The 22,566-nt window shown below is 35.7% G+C and overlaps 1 protein-coding gene across 3 annotated transcripts in view; it reads right to left on the bottom strand.

The window, feature by feature from the left end:
- The window catches only part of abr (ABR activator of RhoGEF and GTPase), a 208,009-nt gene that overhangs the window by 102,804 nt on the left and 82,639 nt on the right, over positions 1–22,566 (bottom strand). For 2 of the 3 annotated variants that reach the window (XM_059549969.1, XM_059549970.1), the window contains exons 2-4: positions 13,919–14,085; positions 4,457–4,555; positions 500–685 (exon numbers count right to left, since the gene is read on the bottom strand). In XM_059549969.1, coding sequence (XP_059405952.1) covers positions 500–685; positions 4,457–4,555; positions 13,919–14,085 — 452 coding nt within the window. Of the gene's footprint in view, positions 1–499; positions 686–4,456; positions 4,556–8,674; positions 9,020–13,918; positions 14,086–22,566 lie in introns of those variants that run through there. The other variant, XM_059549971.1, reaches the window with a different exon arrangement.

Raw genomic sequence — 22,566 nt, 5'->3', positions numbered from 1 at the left:
AATGATAAAGGCACAGAGAAACAATATCGTTGGAATCATTCAGAACTATTTTTTCCAGCTGATGAACGATACAAACATTGACAGCCAATCGGAATCCATCCTGCTATAACGAGCTCGAGAATTTAAAGCAGCAGACGCACTTGAATAAACACATGCTATCGTTCACTGGTGTGGACACTAATATCGTAATTATTATAGCTATCTTTATAGTTATCGTTCTTGGTGTGTACGGGGCTTTAGCATTTTGTGCTACTTAATATTATTCTGGAAACCGGGATTTTTTTCTTTCAGAATTTTCAGATGAATAGAAAGTGTTAAAGAACAGCATTTTATTAAAATTGAAATTTTTTCAAACATCATAAATGTCTTTTCTGTTCATTTTGATAAATTTAATGCTAAAAAAAAAAGTGTTATTTTACTGACCCTAAACATTTGGTATTACCATCTAGGGCCTTTGAACAGTGTGTTTGTCAGGACACTATGTGCCAGGTGCACTCACCAGTTTCTGGAAAAGATGTCCGACAGTGACCTTCTCATCCCACTGCTGAATGTTGGGAGAAAGAGCATCGTAAAACTCCTTATGGATCTCAAAGATGTCTTGGATCATGAAGAAAATAGTGTCAATCTGCTCCATTGTCAGCACTGGCTTTGATGTAGTAGCTGTGGCTTTAAGAGGCTTCATGGGCTGAGAGAGAGAGAAAGAGAGGTCAATTAGTTAACATGTTCACTACTCGCATGCATTTATATATTAAAGGTACAATTTGTAAGATATTTGCAGTAAAATTTTCAAAAACCACTAGGCTAGTGTTATATATTTTGTCCAGCAGATAACTAACAATATCTCTAATGTTTTCAAGTACTTGTAAATCATGAGAAAATTCCCATTCTAAACAGTGACACGGGGCAGTGCAGTCGCCTGTCAATGACGTTAGTTACCCTTTGTTACCGCCTTTACTGACGTAGAAACCACGTGACAGTGTCGTGTGGACAAATGCAGAAGTAGCTTCGCGACAAATTTCAACTAGAAAGAGATGCCGATCTCGCTTGTTTTACTCGACAGGTGAGTTGTTTTGATTCGTATCTTTACAGAAAACGTATGCTATTATAACGATCAACAAGATCAGTATATTGTGGTATACACGCCAAACGCGGGGCATCGCGTCTCTAGACCGTGCGAGGACGCATCTGATCCATCGACTGATCGCGTCTTTGCATTGACTTTGTATGTAATCTACTCGCGCAAATTGTTGAACTCGCGTTAAATCCATGATTTGTCTTTCCGTCTGATTGATGGCCATCAGCGGTTGGGTAGAAGACAACAAATCCCATCATTCAACGCTCCTTCTTAGCATCATCAAACCACACTTGATTGTTATTTTTTTGGTAGTGCGCCCTCTAGTGGCAGGTCCTACAACCTGTACCTTTAAGTAATGCATTTTAATGTTAAGTAAAAAATGACTATACTCAAAATCCTTAAATTCAGTAATAAATGACTGAATGTTAACATAAAAACCCATGTGGTTTGGTTATGTGACCCCTGATAATAATAATGGCACTGTTGCATATTGTGTAATTTATACCCACAAACAACCTGCCCAGCAATCACTTCTGGGGTGATTTAAACTGAATTAAACCATTAAGTCCTTTTCAATGCATTTAGTTCTGCCAAAATTCATGTAGTTCTCATGTAGTACAAATTGACTGGTGGGTCAATTTCCCTCTCCACTTCCTGTGAATTGATGTATCGATTAACATTCATGTCTTTTGCATTTTCAGTGTCGACTAAACAGGGCAGAGGGGTGCTCTGTGTGTTTGTAAATCTGACAAGAGAAACCACATGAACAAACATTGCACAGCACATGTGTTCTTTCTTCAGGGCTGATAACACTGTCTTTAAGTGCAGGATGGTTATTTTCAGATAAGCGTGACTCATAGTAAGTTGCTCTCCTCTGCATCATGATACTGCTTGACAAATGCTGTTTTTTTTCCCCTGTACTGATATATTTCTGATTAAAGCAGGGGTTTGAGCGGGGCATGTCAACGAGCCTGTTTCTTTTAAAATCACCCATAATCTTTTGTTGCATCTAAGTCACAAACCATGATGATTTGCAGCTCAATGTGAGTCATCCGTAGTCGGTTTTGGGGAGCATTTGATTGGATCAGAAATACATTTTGTCCATTTTCCCAAAAGAGAACGATTTACAGTGACATTTGGAAGGCATAAACACTGAAAACTATCCAGGGTTCAGTAGGATTTTTGAATTCTACTTTCTGAAGGCCAAATGAAGTGCTTTTGTTTTCTCCTATATACACACAGCATCTCCCTGACATGGCTGCTTCAACACTAACTGATGTTACTGAAACCATGCCTTCTTTCTTTGCGTGAACATTTGGATGGCATTATGCAAATATTTCCACATAATTACATAGACATGTGGGTGCATGTTTGAATGAGCTGTTTTAGGGGGCGTGGCAGAGTCATAAACTTTATAAAGAATATCTCTTTGGATTTGAGACTTTATTCTTTGCAACTTTACAGATCTCCAAGAGCTTGTAACACTTCAAAGAGAAATACAAAATTGAAATCACATCATATGATCCCTTTGAGGAACATGGGCTCAGAAAAATCTACTTAATTCATGCTTAATCGACATTAAAATCAACTTCATTCAAAACAAGATTTCATTCCTATTTGTTCTTGTTTTAAGCATAAACTCATTTAATTTGTTTTCAGTTTATCAGAAAACATCTCCATCTCCAGCGAATGTCTCTTTATTTAAGGATGTTTAGATATTTCTACTGGAAAACAAGACAAATATACTGAGAAAGATAAAAAAAAATGTAGCAATCAATGCAACATCTAATACAACAACTTTATGAATCCAAGAATTTTTGCTCTGATTTAAGACATTTTTGAAGCCTTAATTTGTCCATACAACCATGTGTTATTCCATAGTTTTGATGAACTATTCTAAAAATAGCAATAACCTAAAGGAATAGCCACACAACTTTGAATGCGAAAAAATAAACATCTTTTAGCGTAAAAATTAAAAAATCTTTTAGCGTAAAAATAAATATTTCATGGACAAGTAGTGGAAAGTGCATTTATCAGTGCCATGTGCAGTGGTCTCTGTCAAAAAACACATTACTGGATATTCACAATCTTATCAGCAGTGCCAGACATCTGACATCAGCACGACAGGAATCAAGTTCCCCTCTGTAATTCCAAGAAATGACTGGAGAAGATGAATAAACCTGTGCTTGCTCTGCCACAGTATTTGTAGCTGTATCCTTGCAGGTCCAAACTGCTGAGTAATGTTTGGACAGGAAGTGTGCAGCAGAGAGCAGACACATAAGAACACCCATTTTTACATTCATTCATCAGCAAGTTTGCTTAAAGGAAGACAGGAGATATCCAGGTGTTCTTTGAAGACTGTAACAGCAGGTAGCACAGTGTGTGTCCCGCATAATGAGCACACTAAAAAAATACAGTGGATTTGTGTGCTTGTTACTAGTTTGATCTGTTTAAAGGTTTATTTTTGCTCTGTGTCCACTCTTATCAAACCCAATGAATGATCTAGAAATCCAATGTTGATTCAGCTTCTATTTGACTATGATTACTAATAGGTGGGCCGATACCGATATTAGGGAGTAAAAAAAAGCACATTCCGATATATCAGCTGATATTCTTTGTTTATATTATATTACAGTACCAGTCAAATGTTTGGAAACCTTCCCATTCGTGTGTCCAAACATTTGACTGGTACTATATATAGAATACAATATATACATATAAACAGAATATTATACAGTATATATATATATATATATATATATATATATATATATATATATATATAAATAGGCAACAGGCTCATATCGGCCGTTAATATTGACAAAAAGATATATCAGTCGGGCTCTAATTAGTAACAACAGCAAAGCAAGACAATACTGAGACGTAATTTCAAAGAATGAATGCTTTGAACAGCAGTTAAAAAAAGAGAAAAAGTCTGACAGGAAATGACACATTCAAACAGCAGAGGAACAAAGCATTGGTAGACATTACATTTCAGCATTTTCTATAAATAGGAAATGCTGCTTCCTGATTGGCTGAGTGTACGCATGCCCTTTACGCTGCACTCTAAGCAGCCATATTGCAGAAAACATGCTTTTCCTTGCTCTTATGAAATATAAGATTAAACTTATTCTAAATAAACTCTGATATCTAATCATAACTGGGGTTTATTTAGATTTAAAAAAAAATAAACTTAAAGTTTAAAGTAGTATAGCAAGCAACAAGGGTCATTGTTTTGTAATATAAAATAAAATAAGGCAAAAGGTCCCTTTACCAGCTTTAAAACACTATGCATAGAGTCACAAAGAACAGGACTGTGAAGTTCCCACATCAGGTTTCTCATGAAGTGTGAGTGACGACATTTGTGGCAGTGGTACTCACAAGTAGCAATGCCTCTAGCTGGTTAATATAGATCTCCTCACTGGCCAGAAAACCAGATAGAACCAGTTTCTTCATCTCCAGACCTTTCTCTGTGTCTCCCTGAAACAGAAACACATACAATACTACAGAATAAGTGAAACTGAAAAACATGTAACCAATTATTCTTTGAAATTATGAGTTTCTGAACTCTTTCCCCGCCAATGACAGAAATTTCCAGCTTTCCATGTTTTTACTGGTATACTGTAGGAGGTGCTATCAAACATCTTCTAAAGAGTATTGAACATCTGGATCAAAAACAGATGAAGAAAATGCAGAAAGTAATGATCGAAATGTAAACAGATGCATATGTAAAATAATGTGATCATCATACTTTAAGTGCAGCTGATGGACTTAATCTATGTTTTGATCTTTGTTCCAAATATCATCCAGATGTGGTCTTTGACAAAAACATGATTTTCTCAGCTTTTCGTTCAAAGATTCATTAAACTTAAAGTGTTGATAAAAAAAAAGGTTTTTTGTTCAAAAGCAGAGGCTCTGTTCCTTCTTTCAAAATATTGCATGTTCAGATATTCATACAACAAAATATTTTGGGAGCCATAATTTTGTGAAAATGCTCAAAAATGATTGCAATTTAAATATTTAGAAGGAGTTAAGTAGGAGTCAAGAGATATAGAAGGAACAGTTTTTTTTTAAATTCATAATTTACTCATGTATTGTCAACTTCCTGCTTCTGTGGAGCACAAAAAGTTTATTTTTAATAAAAATATCATGTGTAGTCATATTTACTACTACTCTGCAAAATATTGTTAGCAAAATCCAAGCCATTTCAATAGTACTTTGCCCAGTCTGAGGTTTCGGGCAAGGGTGAAAAAATTCCCCATGTAGATTTCGCTCATGTTCAAGGTTATTTTTGTGTGATCTGTGCTTCATACATTGCTACATTATTGACAATTAACTTTTTTTGACCCCAATAGAGTGGAGATGTCAATATTTTCAACAAACAACTTAAATGGCAGCTATTCTCATGCAGAAGATTTGAAAGAGTTTGGAAAAGCAACAAGAGTGACCAGAGCATTTTTCAAAAATTCACCTTTTGTGTGAGTTCCACAAAAGAAAGTGTCATGTTTTTAATGACAAGAAGATGAGAATTTTTGAATGAACTACATCTAAATAAGACAGGAGAAATAGGTTTCAGCTACTGAGCACCACCTGTAGGTAATAAAATAAAATCCTGTGCTTATCTTTACTGAAAAATCTACTATACTAGTCTGTTCTAATCTATCTCCCTCTCTGGTGTGAAATTTCTCAGGTACAGACACACCCTGTGAATTCACCCTTCAGAGTTCACACTGTGTGTGTGTGTGTGTGTGTGTGTGTGTGTGTGTGTGTAGTGGTATATTTGGTTTATGAGGACACAAATGTGTATAATGATATGGGTACTACAACGTAAACATGGTTTATGAGGACACTTCCTGAGTCCCCGTAAAATGCTCAATTGGTAGAGCATTGCGTTATCAAGCGCAAGGTTGGGGGTTCGATTCCCCGGGAACACCTGATAAGTAAAAATTGATAGCCTGAATGCACTGTAAGTTGCTTTGGATAAAAGTGTCTGCTAAATGCATAAATTAAATTTTCAATTTTATTTAAATGTATTTAATTTAAATAATGGTGTTTTATGAAATTCAAAAATTGCCAAAACAGTAGTTTTCAGTAAGGGGTAGGTTTAGGTGTAGGGTTGGTGTCGGGTGAAATAAAATACAGCTTGTCCAGTATAAAAACCATTACGCCTATGGATAGTCCCCGTAAACCACAAATGCAAGTGTGTGTGTTAAAAAAAGGCACAGACATGCTATTTAAACCCAGCCATTTGAACAATTACATGATTCAATCTGCGTGAAAGAGAAGTCCTCAAAGCCTTCAAGTATAATCCGTTTTTCAAATGTCTGCTTCAGTGTTATTAAGTCCCAACAAGTCACTCCTTTTTAACTTTCCATTTACAACAGCTCTTGCATTATTTCATGACTTCATAAACTGTATGTGTACTGTATTACTGTACATTATCAGTCTTGACATTACTGTATGTGTAAATTCTCCCACCATGTCTGTCCACCAAAACCACTACAAATATATGAGAATAACTCAAAACCCATGAAAGTTGATTACATAAAGGAATAAACAGCAGTTCTATCTTAAAAGACAGGAAGTACCACCCTTATGACTAACTACATCTGAAGAGAGCAGCCAAATATATCCACCATTGCCCTTATAATTCACTGACAAACACTCCTTTGTCAGAGCACTAGTGGATTTATTCTGTAACTCTGCAAAAATCTAAAAGTTCAGCCTGCAGTGAGGCAGCTAACACTGATACATACGTTAAGAACTTATGGTACAAATAAAAAGGAAATTACTTTTGAAACAGGTTGTGAAAACCCTGAGAAACCATTTAAAAACCATTAAAAAGGCAAAGTTTACCCTCCAACCTCCAAAAATATATATTAAAAAATGTTAATCATTTATTCTCTCTGATTTCATTTCAAACCTAAATGACTTTCTGTGGAAAACCAAATATAGATTGATATTTTTGAGGAAATGTTGGTAAGTGATTAATTTTCATTTTGGGGAGAAGTAACTCTTTAATGAATAGCTGTGACTTCTAGTTCTACGCCCAGTGCTGATAGTGATAAGATATTGATAAGGAATAATGACACAGGAAGGAAATTATTTATAATTATAAATAATTATAATTTTACTGTAATTTGTGTGAGAGAGAGAACGGGCAAACAAGACAGAAGAGGAAGTTACTGAGACAGAAGTTTTCTAGGCTGACAAAACGAACAATGTACTGACAGATTTAAAAAAAAAAAAAAAGGCATTTCTGTACCTGAAATAGTTTTTTATCTGTTCTATGTAAGTCATTATAAATGAATATCCATTTTGGACTGAGTCTGGTGAGTTAAGTTCAGAAAACAATTTAAAGGGTCACTTTGGTTGTACCACATTTAGCCAATTTTTTTTTTTAAAGAAATAATACTTTTATTGAGCAAGGGAGCATTGAAAGTAAAAGTAAAGACATTTTAAATGTTACAAAAGATTTATATTTAAACTCATTTCCAATAATCATGCTGGAAATCTTTTTTTTCATCATGGTTTCCACAAAAATATTAAGCAGCACAAATGTTTTTAACTGTTAATGAGAAATGTTTTGTGAGCTTCAAATCAGTACATTAGAATGATTTCTGAAAGGTCATGTGACACTGAAGACTGGAGTAATGATGCTAGGAATTCAGCTTTGCCATTACTGGAATAAATCACGTAAAATGTGTTAAAATAAAAAAGTTATTAATTGTAATTACATTTTACAATATTACTGTTGATTCTATTTTTTAACACATAAACTATCTATTTTAGATCTTCTGTCTTGTCAAAGGATGAACAGAAAACGTAACATGTGCTGCTCAACAGTCCTTTTTCCTCTTCAGCACCATTTTCTTTTTCCTTCTTTTGTGTACATGGAAAACAGTAACTCAAACTCCGACAGTTCAGCTCAGTCCTTGAGCTCTAAAGTCTTGAACGAAACTAAACCGGTTTAGAAGCACTGTGTTAAAAAAATGCAATGCTGTAAAGAATTTGCCTAGCCAAACTTATGAAAATTCTATCATAATTTACTGACACTTATGTCATTAAAAACCAATATGATGTTCTTATTTCCATGGAAAACAAATGGGAATGTTTTGGAGCAAACGGAGCATGTTCACCAATGCTTTTTTTCCACTTGACCTCTAAAGAAGTAAACAAGCAAATCATACAGGTATGGAACATAATGAGGATAAATAAACAATGATAATAAATAATAATACATAATGAAGAACTTTCATTTCAGGGTAACTGTCCCTTTAAGAGAATATCGTTCTAATGACAGCTACAATGTGAAGTCATTGCTGTAGGAGTCTTAGTCCCAAGTCAAATCACAGCACTGTTTTTGTCCTTGTGTTGGAGCAGGATAAAGACCATTCAGAAACCGTTTACACACTCACAGTTGCTACATATGACAGGTACAAAGCACAAAAGTCACACACACTCATGGAACTGAACAAAACCTAATGCCACGTCGCAAAAAGCTTTAATACTTTCCACCTCACTATTTTTAGCCATTGAAATGTCTGTCAGCAAGCCAGCAGAGGAAGAGAGAACTGCTACTCAGCCTGTCTCTCTCACCTTGAACGTCCTGAAGTCCACTGGTGTGAACGGACAGTCCAAGTCCATCTCATCGTCAAACACATCTTCATCCTCCAGAACTTTATCCAGAAAACCCAACACCTCCTCCTCATCCTCCTCCATGCTGACGGCCGATGCCTCTCTCTCCTCTCCCTCCGTTTCACTTGCTGCTTTCTTTCCTTTCAAGTTTTGACAAGCCGCCCGTGACACATTGGTGCCTCTGCTGGAAGTCTACCTTTTCTGTCCACAGAGGGGTTTTTTCTTCCTTTCTTTCTCTCTGGAATGGTAACGTGTCCTCCCTCTCACACAAACACAGAAACAGCCACTTGCTTCCTCTCTCTCTCGTATACACACACACACACACATGCACACTTCAACCTCAAATGGCCCGGCTCTGCACTCACACACACACACACACACACAGGCTTGAGCTGCTGACGTCCCTTCCTCTGAATGCGGTTCTGTCTTCCTGGTGTGTGTCAATTCCGGGTGCCCTGGGTTAAAAGACTGTCCACCATTTCCCTCTCTGGCCTTAACAGGTTTCTTTCTTAGTTTCTTGCTCACTTTGTTTGATTGTTCCTGTTGAGTTACTAAGTATTATAAGAGTGACTTAAATCTGAATGAGTTTAATAGCAGGTTTAATCACTGAGACAATGCTCTTAAGCTGTCTTCACACAGTAAAACAGAACACCATAACACCCCGAATTTAGACCTAGTGACCAACAATCACAAATTTGCTGAAAATAATTAGGCTGGTTATAAAATTAGCATACACTTTATGCACTTATTCTATGCTTTTTTAAATAGGATAAATAGTGTGAGTAGTGTGTTCACACTGGAAATTCCAACAAGAAATTCTCTTCAAATACCCTGATGATACTGGACATGTTGAAGTTAATAATGCTTGTTAAAGTTGAATGTTATAGTGTATAGGTTCTCCTTAAACACATATCATGCTCTCCTGTACTCCAGGTACTAACACATCAATAAAATACGTTCTCAGATCACATTACATTCATCAACACTTCATGCTATGTTTTTAAGGTATGCTGGTATTAAAGATTTGTTCATTTAACAAAGTTAAAACACTTGTAAAGTGACACTCTAATAGCTTTACCTGCAGTGCACACAGACACACACACACACACACACACACATTTTGTAAGTGACTGTGTGAAGAACGAGATCAAAGTCTGGTTGACAAAAAATTGGAACTCCACCCATACTTCTGAACGATCACACCCAAGCACACATCACACTCATGATGTCAAGCTCTTCCGTAACCTTCGTGATAAAATTATCATGGGATTTCCATAGCACATGTGAAATATTATTGGAAATCCTTGAATAGAAGTCAAAGAGGAATCCCTGATGATGCTCATCTAGTGCTCAAAAGAGGAACTAGAAGCAACATGACAAAAGATGGCATAATAGTTTAGTGTTCAGGGCTTCTCTTTTTCTCACAGAACACCGGCTGACACAACATTAACCACCGCTGGGAACTGATAGAAATTAAACACACCAGTTGGTCTCTCATTCATTTGATGTAGTGAGGTGAGTGAAGAGCGGAAAGTCCTCTGCTCTGTAAGATCAGCACTGATGTCAGAGGAGGTGATATATAGTCTCTGTGCAGCGGTTATATAGGGCTCTCAGAGCTCCTCACAGCACTGCCCACACGATCTGATCCTCTGAGAGGCCCTAACGAAAGCAAGAGAGGAGGCAGAGAAAACACACAGCACATTTCTCACGAGCAAATTGCCTGTGTGCTTCTCCACGCTTGACTTGATCTGCAGCCAAGCTCAAAGCAGGATATAAATAGTGGCAGGTGACTGCTTTTTTTCTATATCCTGTAGTTACAAACAGTCACTCAGGCATGCTAGTATAGGGGTGAGAGATATACTAGCTGAAGTGATGAACTGGCCAGTTCAATCACTTCACACTCACACATGGAAGAGCTTGATAATAAAAAAAAAAACAAGTTGTTTTCTTTGGTGTTGAACTGAACCCCACTCCCTTAATTACAGTTGCAAACAAAACAAAACAACAAAAATGGATTTTAAAATACTGTCAAACCAAAATAATGTTTTTAAATAAAACATTACATATTTAACTTAAATAATTTCACTATTTTATATATATATATATATATATATATATATATATATACACACACACACACACACACACACACACGTTTGTTTTTGTGAAAAGTGGGCACATCCCATAGGCGTAATGGTTTTTATACTGTACAAACTGTATATTCTATCGCCCTTCACCAACCCTACACCTAAACCTCACAGGAAACTTTGTGCATTTTTACTTTCTCAAAAAAACTCATTCTGTATGATTTATAAGCGTTTTGAAACATGGGTTATGTCTTCATAAGTCACCCTCTCCTTGTAATACCGGTGTCATACCCATGTCATTATACAGAGTGTGTCCTGATATGTCACAAAAACAAGAGCACACACACCTAGATACATATACAAACAAACATACATACAAATTTTATCATGCTCATATGTGTAGATTCAGTAATTTAACTTTTATGGCAAGAAATAGGTTATTTTCATTCCATTAAAGTGATATACAGTAACTGAACAAAAACAGGAGCATGAGGAAAATGCTAATTTTAGAAGAAAAGTTCAAAAGACACTTAGAGGCTTTTGCATCTGAACTCTTCAAATGTATTTTTGGTATACTAAACTAGTATAGGCCTACCTAAAGTCTGCAAAATTGAAACTAATTTTGTTCTTAATGCACTTTATTTGTGTGGACGTAGTGCTGAGGTCCAACTAAAGAGATACTGATGTATATTTGATTGTGGAACTACTGTAAGTAGACTCCAGGTACACTTAAAATATTTTGCATTTCAAGACTGATATTATACGAAGATCATACAATTCTTATTAATAATAAAACACATTTTAGGCATAAAATTAAGAAATGTGCATTATGCATTAAAGAAATACTCCAAGTAATACTCAAACTATAATTTTACATCTGTAAATCTTAAGTGATATGTCAATAAATATGTTAATGTATTTGAAATATACTTGGGATGAAATAAATGTATTTTAAATAAATTATGCCAAAAGATTTTTTTACTAGGGTGTGAGAAAGCACTTCATCTGCTCCACCACTAGATGGAGATGCTGTTCTAAAAGCTTGAGCCTGTGGCCACACACCTCACTATCAATTTCACCACTTCAACACTAATTATCTGTGGCACACAATGGAAACAGTCATGCATGTTCATAATGGGCATAAACACGTGACAAACACATACACCTCAATGTTAATTTATCTCTGAACTGCACATTATAAACAGCCAAATGCATTCATCATCATCACAGGATGATGTGATGTAGCGTGACACTTCAATTAACAGAAATAACTATTCCATTTCCATTTGACTGAAATCTATCTGAATATTTAACATTTTGACTTGCGTGTGTTTTCATTCATTAAAATAAATGACTGTTGGTTTGGTATTTTATTATGAATGTTACCTAAACTTAATATTGCCAGCCAAACACATGAGACCTAAAATATTTAACCCCTCAGATTTTAAATGAATATTTCAGTCATTTAAAACACATTCATGGTTCTTTGATATTACTTAATGATCACATGACATGCAGGTAAGCAAATAAAATGATTTGCATTTATGTACATTTTATCTTATTATGATAGAATTTATCAACTTTTCATCAACTCACAAAAACCCTGAAGCTCCCTCATGAAACCCAGTTTGAGAAACCCTGATCTAATGCAATGACATATAAACTTCAGAGTCCAATTAATTTAAGCTGTAATTTAGCTTTTATATGCATTTTGCATTTACACAGGAAAGCTCCACATATTCTTATTGTTTTGGCATTGGGGCACTGCATTTTATCTTGGTATGCTAAGACACACCAGGTGAGGATGGACTCCGCAAAGCATTCATTTCATTGCTTAAAGCTATGAAAGTGATTTAGCCAAACAACCACACCCTCATTTGTCATGTCAATACAGCACACCCATGTGAAAGCGAAAGTGATGAAGAGAGTAATGCTGACATTTACAACAAGGGCTGCTGGAAAGACACAGTGAAGTTCCTCAGAGCCACCGCAATCTTAATCGGTGCTCTTAGACTAAAGATGAAGTGTGTCACATGTTCTCTGTAACAGCCATTAAACATTTTAATAAAATATATGGCAGACAACAACAGATCCAAACATGTACACACCATGTCTGTGACACACTATAAAGCTAATCTTAAAAATAGTGTTTTTATTATCTTCCTATCCTTTGTATATGACATCATCTCATAACACTACAGACACTTCAACGCTCTTTAAGTGTTAGTTAGTTTACCCAAAATGAACATTCAGTCATCATTTACTCTCCCTCAAGTCATACGAAACCAGTATTGCTTTCTTCCTTCTATGAAACCGAGAAGATATTTTGAAGAATGCCCTGACCACTCAATAAAATAATAATGAATACATGATTCAGAATTTCCCCTATACCTTTCAAAAGCTTGGGGTTGGTAACACTTATATTTTTATTTTTAAGAAAAATAATACTTTTATTCTGCAAGCAATGCATGTCAAAAATGACCATAAAGGCATTTATAATGTTAGATTTCTATATCAAATAAATGCTGTTCTTTGAAAATATCTATTAATCAAAGAATCATGGTTTCCACAAAACTATTAAGCAGCACAAATGTTTTCAGCATTAATAATAAGAACATTATGTACATTATGTATTTCTGAAGGATCATGTGACACAGAAAAAAAAGAATCATTCAATCATTCCCAATAAACCATTTTGATATATTTTGTGACTAAATAAATACAGCCTTGGTGAGCTTATGAAAAATGTCTTCAAAAAAACATTGTCAAAAATCTTACAGACCCCAAACTTTCCAGGCAAAGCCCCTCTGCAAATATGGACAGCAAGATTTAAACATAATATACTTCACAGATTTAAAAAAAAAAAAAATATATATATATATATATATATATATATATATACACACACACACACACACACACACACACACACACACACACACATATATATATATATATATATATATATATATATATATATATATATATATATGTATATATATATAAAATAAAGAAATCGACAAAGAGATGTTTACCTGTTTAATGACATGTTAACTGTTTAATGACCTTTTCTTCTAATTCAAAGCACGCACACAAACACTTAAACATGCAGTCATACCCCTTCTGGTGGCGTGGGTGAGACGGCCTCTCTGTCCTGTCCCCGTGCGCAGAGGTGAGGGGACATGGTGGGCGACTCGTCAATGAATGGCATGGTCTCTGAGCCATCCTGAGACTTCCTGTCCTCTGCAGTTTCTCCCTCATAGCCATCAGTGTTGTAGTTAAAGTCTGGAAGGAGAAAACAGAAGAGTGTAAGATAGAGTTAAAAGAACTTGGCTCACACCACAGATTAATGCCGCCATGTTGGGCCGCTCAAACATTAGCGATGTTGACAGCACTACAGTGTTTACACTTCTGAAGAAAACCAATCCACAAATGGTGCAATTAGTTGTCTGTGCAGAACATAGGGTGTGCTGATGTGCAGAAGAGCGCGAAGACTCTGACAGGATCTGTAGGGTATGGTGGGAAGGGGCAGAAGGAAATGTGTGGGCATTTTAAGATGCTGTAGTGCAGTATCACATCGGCTGCAATGGCTGACTGTGCAGTGGGCGAGAAAGTGATTGATCAAAGCTCTGCCAATATTAAAGATTCAAAGCAGAAGCCAGCAGAGAAGCAAAACCTTTGAACGGCTAACTAATATACAACTATTTATTACTTAGTTTACACAATTAGACTAAAGTTGCAGCTTCAAAACAGAACCAATGAATGGGAAATGCATTTAAATGATATTTGAAATAGGCCTATGCCATTATCATACTTTTACAATTTGTTTACAATGGGGCATGCTTTCTGTTGTTAGTGATCATTCAAGTTAATGCATTTTGAAGCAGCAAGACAACTGAAAAACATTATTTGTGAGGTGACATGAAGAACAGAGACAAATGTATCATAAGCAAAGTCCAACAACTAGCTGACAAAAAATCTGGTGGCTAATGATGATATATAAATATCAAAATATAAAAAATATCAATAGACTAGTTGGCAGTGGTTTGCAATGGTTTTTTCGGGGTTGTGTGTGTTCGTGTGTGTGTGTGTGTGTGTGTGTGTGTGTGTGTGTGTGTGTGAGTGTGTGTGAGTGTGTGAGAGAGAGAGAGAGAGAGTCTGTGTGGTTGTTTGACACATTGAGAATATTGTATAGGCTCACCTCTTCATTTATGTGTGTTTGAGCTGCATTGTGTTGGATTTATTGGACAAATAAAAATAAAATGCTTTGAATTGTAATATTTTTCATTCATTTCCTATGGGAGAAAACCGCTCAGATTAAGGAAACTATTAAAAAATAATAAAAAAAAAATTAGTAGGCTACTCAATGGCTTTTTTTGGTGTGGGAGTGTATTTGTGAGTATGTTTGTGTGTGTGTGTCTGTGTGTGTGTGTGTGTGAGAGAGAGAGAGAGAAAGAGAGAGAGAGACAGTTTGACAAACTGAGAATGCTGTATAGGCTCAAACTTTCATTTCCTTGTATGTTTGATCTGCATTGTGTTGGATTTGTTGATTTTTATTAGACAAATAAAAAAAAATGCTTAGAATTTTGGTATTTCCCATTTTTGGACACAAAGGTCAAATTATGGAGTTTTTATTTTTTAACCACTTAACATTGTTGAATCAAATCCTCTTTGTGTGTGTGTGTCTGTGTTCAGGTGGCAAACTTACAAAAAGTAGCCAAGTCCTTTCTCAGATTAAAGAAACTATAAAAAAATTAAAAATGCCCAGATTTGTCCCAAAGGATGATTGAGGGTTAATGCTAAACCATGCTAGAAAAATGCTAGCAATGTATTAAAATGCCAGGTCCATTCTAATAATGCCAACAACTCCTAACAAAAGGCTAAAATATTATATAAACATGCTAGAATCATGTTAGCAATGTGATAAATTAGGGATGCACCAAATGTTCGGCATAGCAAAAAAATCTCTTTCAGTGTTCTGCCAAATAATGTGTACAGAACAATGACTAACACAACCAAATAGAGGCACGTAATAATGCAGCAAACATGTCGGCAGTGTGAAAGTATTTAAAACGAGAAACACGCAGAAATCATTATAACTTATAAGCATGAAGCACCGACAGCGAGAGACTGTTTAGAGAGTGTTTGTTTAGTGCTGCATCACATGTCTCCGATGAGAAGAAGAGCTGGCTGATGCTGGTGGTTAGGTTACTGTATAATGATTGAAATTATGAAATGGCCTCACACGATTAGTAAATAAACTGTAGAATGTAATATTTTCTAATGCACGCACGAAACTGCATGTATTCTGAAAGCACTGCACGAGCTCTGCAGAGAAAAAGCAACAACTCTATTCATCAATGATAGTATTTTCATTTTATTGCTGTTCTGAAAAATAAAATAAAAAAGACAATAATGATAATAATAATTACCCTACAACAGCTCTATTAATACATTTATTATAACATTAACACAAAGTGTTCAAATTGGGATCTGTGATATAGTAATGTTTTTAAAGAAGTATCTTCTGCTCAGCAAGGCTGCCTTTATTTGTACAGTAAAAAATACATGCCTGATTCAAGTTTCAACAATGGGCAAAAAATATTATTTCACTAACTAACTAGTTAAATTGTGCTTCACTGGCATAATGTCTGCTAGAAAAAAAATTCAGTGTAAATATTTTTAAATTGTTGTTTTGTAATTTTTTTTCTTTTTATTGAAAAGCAGTAAAAAGCACATTTTAGCTATGTAATTCATGCAATGGTGAAAAAAAACTGTTCGGTATTCGGCCCTTGGCCCAGTGTTTCATTTTGTTCAGCCAAGAATTTTCATTTTGGTGCATCTTTATGATAAATCAATCTAGAAATGTCAAACAATTTAGCTTCATGATAAAACATGCAAGAAACCTGCTAAAATATCTTTCTGTTCATCTTTGATCTACTGTATCCACCTATCTACTGTATCTGTCTAGACTGCAAACCTTTAAAAGCTTTTAAAACTACTTCAAACTTTCTGACCAGACTTTTACGGTTTTTAATTTAGTCTTTTTGTGACAGATGACAGCATTTCACAGAAATCACATTGAAAAGAACCCAGAATATTCCCAGTTAAATTAAACTTTAAGAGCACAAAGAGGAGCAAAAATCTCCTGTAAAAGTGTTAAGAGTTCAGCAGCATTCACAGGAGTCCCGTCTTCAGTCAAATGGAACATGCAGTGTGTTTGTGTCAAGACACACACTCCCACATGGCCAGAGACTGGCACATAAACAAAAGATCTGCTTGACAACCCAACCCCGGGGGGAGGGGCCAGCCTGTCTGTCACCACGGTTGTTACCGTGACGACCATTGATAACCAGTACAGGAACAGACCAATTGCAACTCAACTTAGTTACAATGGCGTGTTCCTTTCCCTTGAAAACACATTATGTGTCACGTCAAAGTGACACTGCCTGTCACTCAATACTCAAAGAAGAAACATAGCAAATACAAAAAGGCACCGTATGCTTTTTCTTCTTTTTACTACAAAACAAAGCTTTAGTTTGATCTTCTAACTGGTCTATGTATGTGAGCATGTTTACATTAGGAGAGATTAATGGTGTTCGATAAAGAGGCTGGTCATAAGACAGCACAGGAAATAACTGTGCCATTTAACTGCTGAACAGAAAAATGGGTTGAATGTGGGTCAACAGGCTCTCATATCCGTTTTGCCTACAGCACATTCAGACGGGCCCAAATATGAGGACACAAGTGTGTAAACATAAACATGGTTCATGAGGACACTTCCTGTGTCCCAATAAAACTAAAGGCTTAAAAAACTCATTTGAATTTTATGAAATTCAAAAACTGGCTGTAGTTTTCTGTAAGGTGTAGGGTTGGTGTAGAGCGATAGAAAACACAGTTTGTACAGTATAGTGTATTATAAGCTTACTGGGAACGGGGGGGTGCTTAAAGGGTACAAAAACGTACCCATTAAGCACAGCCAGACTTTTTGCATTTAATAATGTACATCTAAATTTTAATGCTTTTGTCATTTAAAACAAAATTTAATATTTTTGTGTGAGAGATTAATATTGAGCCACATGTTGGTGATTTCGCAAATAAGTTTCAAATGTGTCTGAGTTGTATTTGTATTTGTATTTTTCTGGTTGAATATCTAACAGCAGGCAGTCAAAATTATCAAGGCAGACAAAGTAGGTAGCCAAATTTTCAAAACTGGTTCAGTACAGTACTAAATGTTGTCTACATATGCAAATTACGTGTGCCTCATATCACACTGTGTATAAATGTGTGTTAGAGAGAACTAAACACCAAGAACACACCAGTAAATAGTTAATATACTGTACACTTCCTTTTTTTAAAAATGTATTACCCTCGTGAAGTAGCAAAAACACAACACACTGCCCTGTTTGGCCTTGATGCCCGTTTAATGCGTTTAGACAGCATACATGGGAAGAAAAATCGATTGGTACTGTACATCAGCAAACCTGTGCGGCTTTAGCGAAGAGAGACTGTAGTCACATGTGGCTCCATGTACATATACTGAATGCATTATGGGATTTTAGCAACTGGTTTCTTTAGCTAGGGAGCCACAGAGAAGAAAAATCCAATATAAATCTGATGGTATAAGAGATGTTTTAAAGAGATTAACAAAGATCCCACATAGTGTGGGGGCAAACAGTTTAAGCATTTAAGCTAAACAACATGGGTTATTCAGTCTTTTAAAGTAAATACTCTGATTAGAAAGACTCAACTGCCAATATTTAGACATGTTAAGAAAAATCTGTACACACACACACACATGCACCCTATCACATATACACACACTTAATCCGTCTTACTATGGGGTGAAATGATGGATCGCAGGATGCATGCAGCCTCAAAGAAGAAAGCCATGTGAATGCTATCCTAAACTAAAAAAGGTCCAAAGCACACAGCACCAAACAGACCTCATGTTATCAGAGGAACAACTCACACACGCACACACACACATTTATTCAAATACATGAAAATACGATTTAAGGTAAACAAGTGTCTGAGCTGTATCTGAAAAATGCTTCATAGTTCAACAGACAAAATAGACAGAGTTGCTATTATTTGCCACAAAGACTATTTTTGTTGTCTTTGAGCCATGTATTCTTGTATTTTAATAGAACCAAAAAAAATTTAACCAGGGAAATTTCACAATTCTCTATCCCACACTGAATTTCACAGCAAAAACTACTAGCTAACGTAACGTTCAAACTATGGCTGTGCAAATAATCAAAATTCAGTAAAATACAGTAATCGAGATAAAACTATTTTTGTGCCCCATTCCACCCCCATGTTTGATTGTGTAAAGGTAAATGGGATCCGTGTGGCTCTTAAAGTGACAGTGGGCTAATATTCTGCTTTATATTAATCAAACAACAGAAGACAAATTCAAAATCACTCACAGCTCTTGACTGAAGGACCTTTGCAGCTTAAATAAGAAACAAAGGATGTTTAATTCTTACAGTGATTTGTATCAGATTATTCAATTTATCTCATAGGCTGTTAACTAAATACTTTAGACTTTTTCATTTGTATAATTTTTATACTATTGTATTCCTTTGGCTTTTTATTACTGGCAGTTTAATTATTTTCAATAATTTTGAGGCCCTTTTTTTATATATATATATTTAACTTATATTAGTTATTCTAGTAATCTGCTGTGGTGTTGAGAATTGTGACATTTCGCTGGTCTCTAAAATGTATGTCATAGCAACCTTATTTACAGAAAACACATATTTGATATAACAATCTTTCATATAAAGTTTTGGTCATATGGCCACTAATAATAGTGTTAAATAACCGTGATTACAATATTGACCAAAATAATCATGATTATGATTTTTGTCAATCAAGCGGCCCTAGTTCAAACATTAGTAAAAACAAAAAATAAAATGAGAACAATTATACAAATACCAATAGCAACAGCACAAATAAATCTAATAGAAACAAAGATACAAATTAGGTAAACAATGCAATAATTTTTCAGCTAAGTCTAAAAGTTTTATTCAGGTAAGATATTATACAAACTGAATGAAGTAATCTACACTGTATAAATAGAATAAATAGTAAAAATATAGAATATAAACCTTATTAAAGCTGCAAAAAGTTACTCAGTCAAGACCAGTGAGTGATTTTCTCTTTTATGTTGCTTGAGTAACATTCAAGGATACCTATTATGCCCCTTTTTACAATGTGTAATAAGTTTCAAGTGTGCCTGTGAAGTTTCAGCTCAAAATACCCCACAGATCATTTATTAAATCATTTTGAAAATGGCTATTTTGAGTAAAACCGGAAACACTCTTTTTGTGCAGGTCTCTTTAAATGCAAATGAGCTGCTGCTCCCCGCACCCTTTTCCAGAATAGGGCTGCCTTTACGGCTTGTATCTCAGATACTCTACCAAAAAACATCTGTTTGGTATTGTTTATCATGTTTGTCACACTGAAATCATGTGTTACCATATTAGTTTACACTTCTGATATACAGATTTCTGAGAGCAAATATGCCAATTCAGAGCGCGTGCACAGAACATGGCTGTCACTTGACATGTGAGCACTAAACTAAGGCCTCTTTCAAGTTTTATTGCGCTTAAACTGTCAAATATACACAAGTTTATGTTAAAATCAACATACAAAGTTACAGAAAACTTTTGCCATAATATTAGAACTGGTATATAGTTCTATTCAAGCACACCAAGACATTACATTACATTTATTCATTTAGCTGACGCTTTTATCCAAAGCGACTTTCAATTGCTATATATGTCAGAGGTCGCACGCCTCTGGAGCAACTAGGGGTTAAGTGTCTTGCTCAGGGACACATTGGTGTCTCACAGTGGACTCGAACCCAGGTCTCTCACACCAAAGGCATGTGTCTTATCCACTGCGCCAACAGCAGCTTTGTTGTGTGCTCTGGGTATCTTGGGCATTAATGTTAAAACTTGCAAGACATAAAAAGACATCCTGACCTGAGTACTTATTGTCAAGCCTTTGCTGGTAATCATAGAGTTGAGAAAAACACACAATATTTATAGTATACTATACTGTCATTAGTTTTCCATTGATATTTTGATATTAATTTCCTTTCTAACACTAGTTAATAATAATATGTTTATTTTTTATAGCACCTTTCAAGGACACGTTACAAAATAATACAAGCAAATTGGCAAGAAAAATACACCAGACTAGGGCTGTCACTTTTTTTTCAATATTCGAATATGCATTCGAACATGACGTGAAATATCCGTAATCGAACTATAAATAAAATATCCGGTTTTTAAAATGCCATGTGTAGCGCATTTTTTACAGTCTATGATTAGACTGTAGACCGTTTGTTTTTTATTTTATTCTTTGCCATCTTATCCAGTAGAGGGCACTCTAGACGTACCAAATCACGCGAATAATAGCTAGTAGCCAGGCACGTCTGTGCGCTCCTAACGTGTGTTCTCCACCGTGGGGAACATTGTAAATAAAAAAGAGAGCCGCACTTAATCCAGATCAAGTTGATAAACTGGTGTTTCTTGCAAAAAATATTAAGAAATGAATTAGGCTAGGCTATATGCCTTACTCCTGCTGCTGTTTAAGTTGTAACATTATTGTTTGCGCCTGTTCTGAATTGTTTTTTCTTTTCTTTTTTCATTTAGCCTAATGTTGTGGGATATGCATAGTGGCACTTCATATAAGTTGATATTCTAAGTTGATAACCTGCTGTTTCAAACATTAAGTAAAAAAAATAATAATCCAGATAGTCCTGTTTATGACTCTATGTGAATACATTTGTGATTGAATCTCCATTAGGCTACGGTGTTTTTTTTGTTTGTTTTTCACGGGGGGCGGACACATAGATATTCGAATATATTCGAATACATTGCATGATATTCGATATCCATTCGAATTAGATTTTTCTCAAAAGTGACAGCCCTACACCAGACAGTCAAAAGCCCCAAGACATTTCACATGGAGTTAGACACAAATGTCAATGTGTCAGTTTTTTTTTTTTTACTTTACTTGTCCACTAAATGCACATAAAAGGTGCAACAAAAATCTACAGATTTCCTCTAGGCTACATCTGTAATGTCTTTGGAAATGATGAGTGCACATCCTGGTTCTTGAGTGGCTGAAGCAAAACTGTAAAATTTGATTTCAAGCCATTTTCTTGCAGACAAGGAGAAGTGTTCAGGCGTAAATGGTAAAAGGCTTGTAATAGTTGTTTACTGTCCTGCTTTCCATAATAGCAGCCGGTCGGAAAGGTCAACAGTCCGGTCTTTGTTCAGAGCTGTGTGAAAGAGCTGTCTAACCAGCACACAGGCCTGTTAAAACACGCCACATTAACACTGATTACCTGAGCCTTTCATGATATGAATGAAAGGAAAAACACACATCTGCTTACCTCACTAAATAATCTGCTATTAAAGGTGCTCTAAGTGATGTCACACATTTTTAGGCCAAAACATTTTTTGTCACATCCAGCAAACATCTCCTCACTATCCGCTAGCTGCTTGTCCCCTGAACACACTGTAAAAAAACGGGGTCTCTCTAGACACCACAGGCTCCACAAACAACAAGAAAAACAAACTGGGCTCACCCGCACCACAAAACATAACAAACTGTTCCAGCCAATAACCGACAAGAAAGATTTGGGGGTGGGGTTTGGGGGGTTAGTGCACGGATGAGGAGGAGGGAGGGTCTAGCTAGCCTCCGTTTGGTTTGACAACAATTTGAACGTCAACAAGAAGTTAC

Source organism: Carassius carassius, chromosome 5, assembly GCF_963082965.1.
Source record: "Carassius carassius chromosome 5, fCarCar2.1, whole genome shotgun sequence".
NCBI lineage: Eukaryota > Metazoa > Chordata > Actinopteri > Cypriniformes > Cyprinidae > Carassius > Carassius carassius.
Note: the sequence above shows the minus strand (reverse complement) of the source record. Positions and strands in the feature narration are given on the sequence as shown.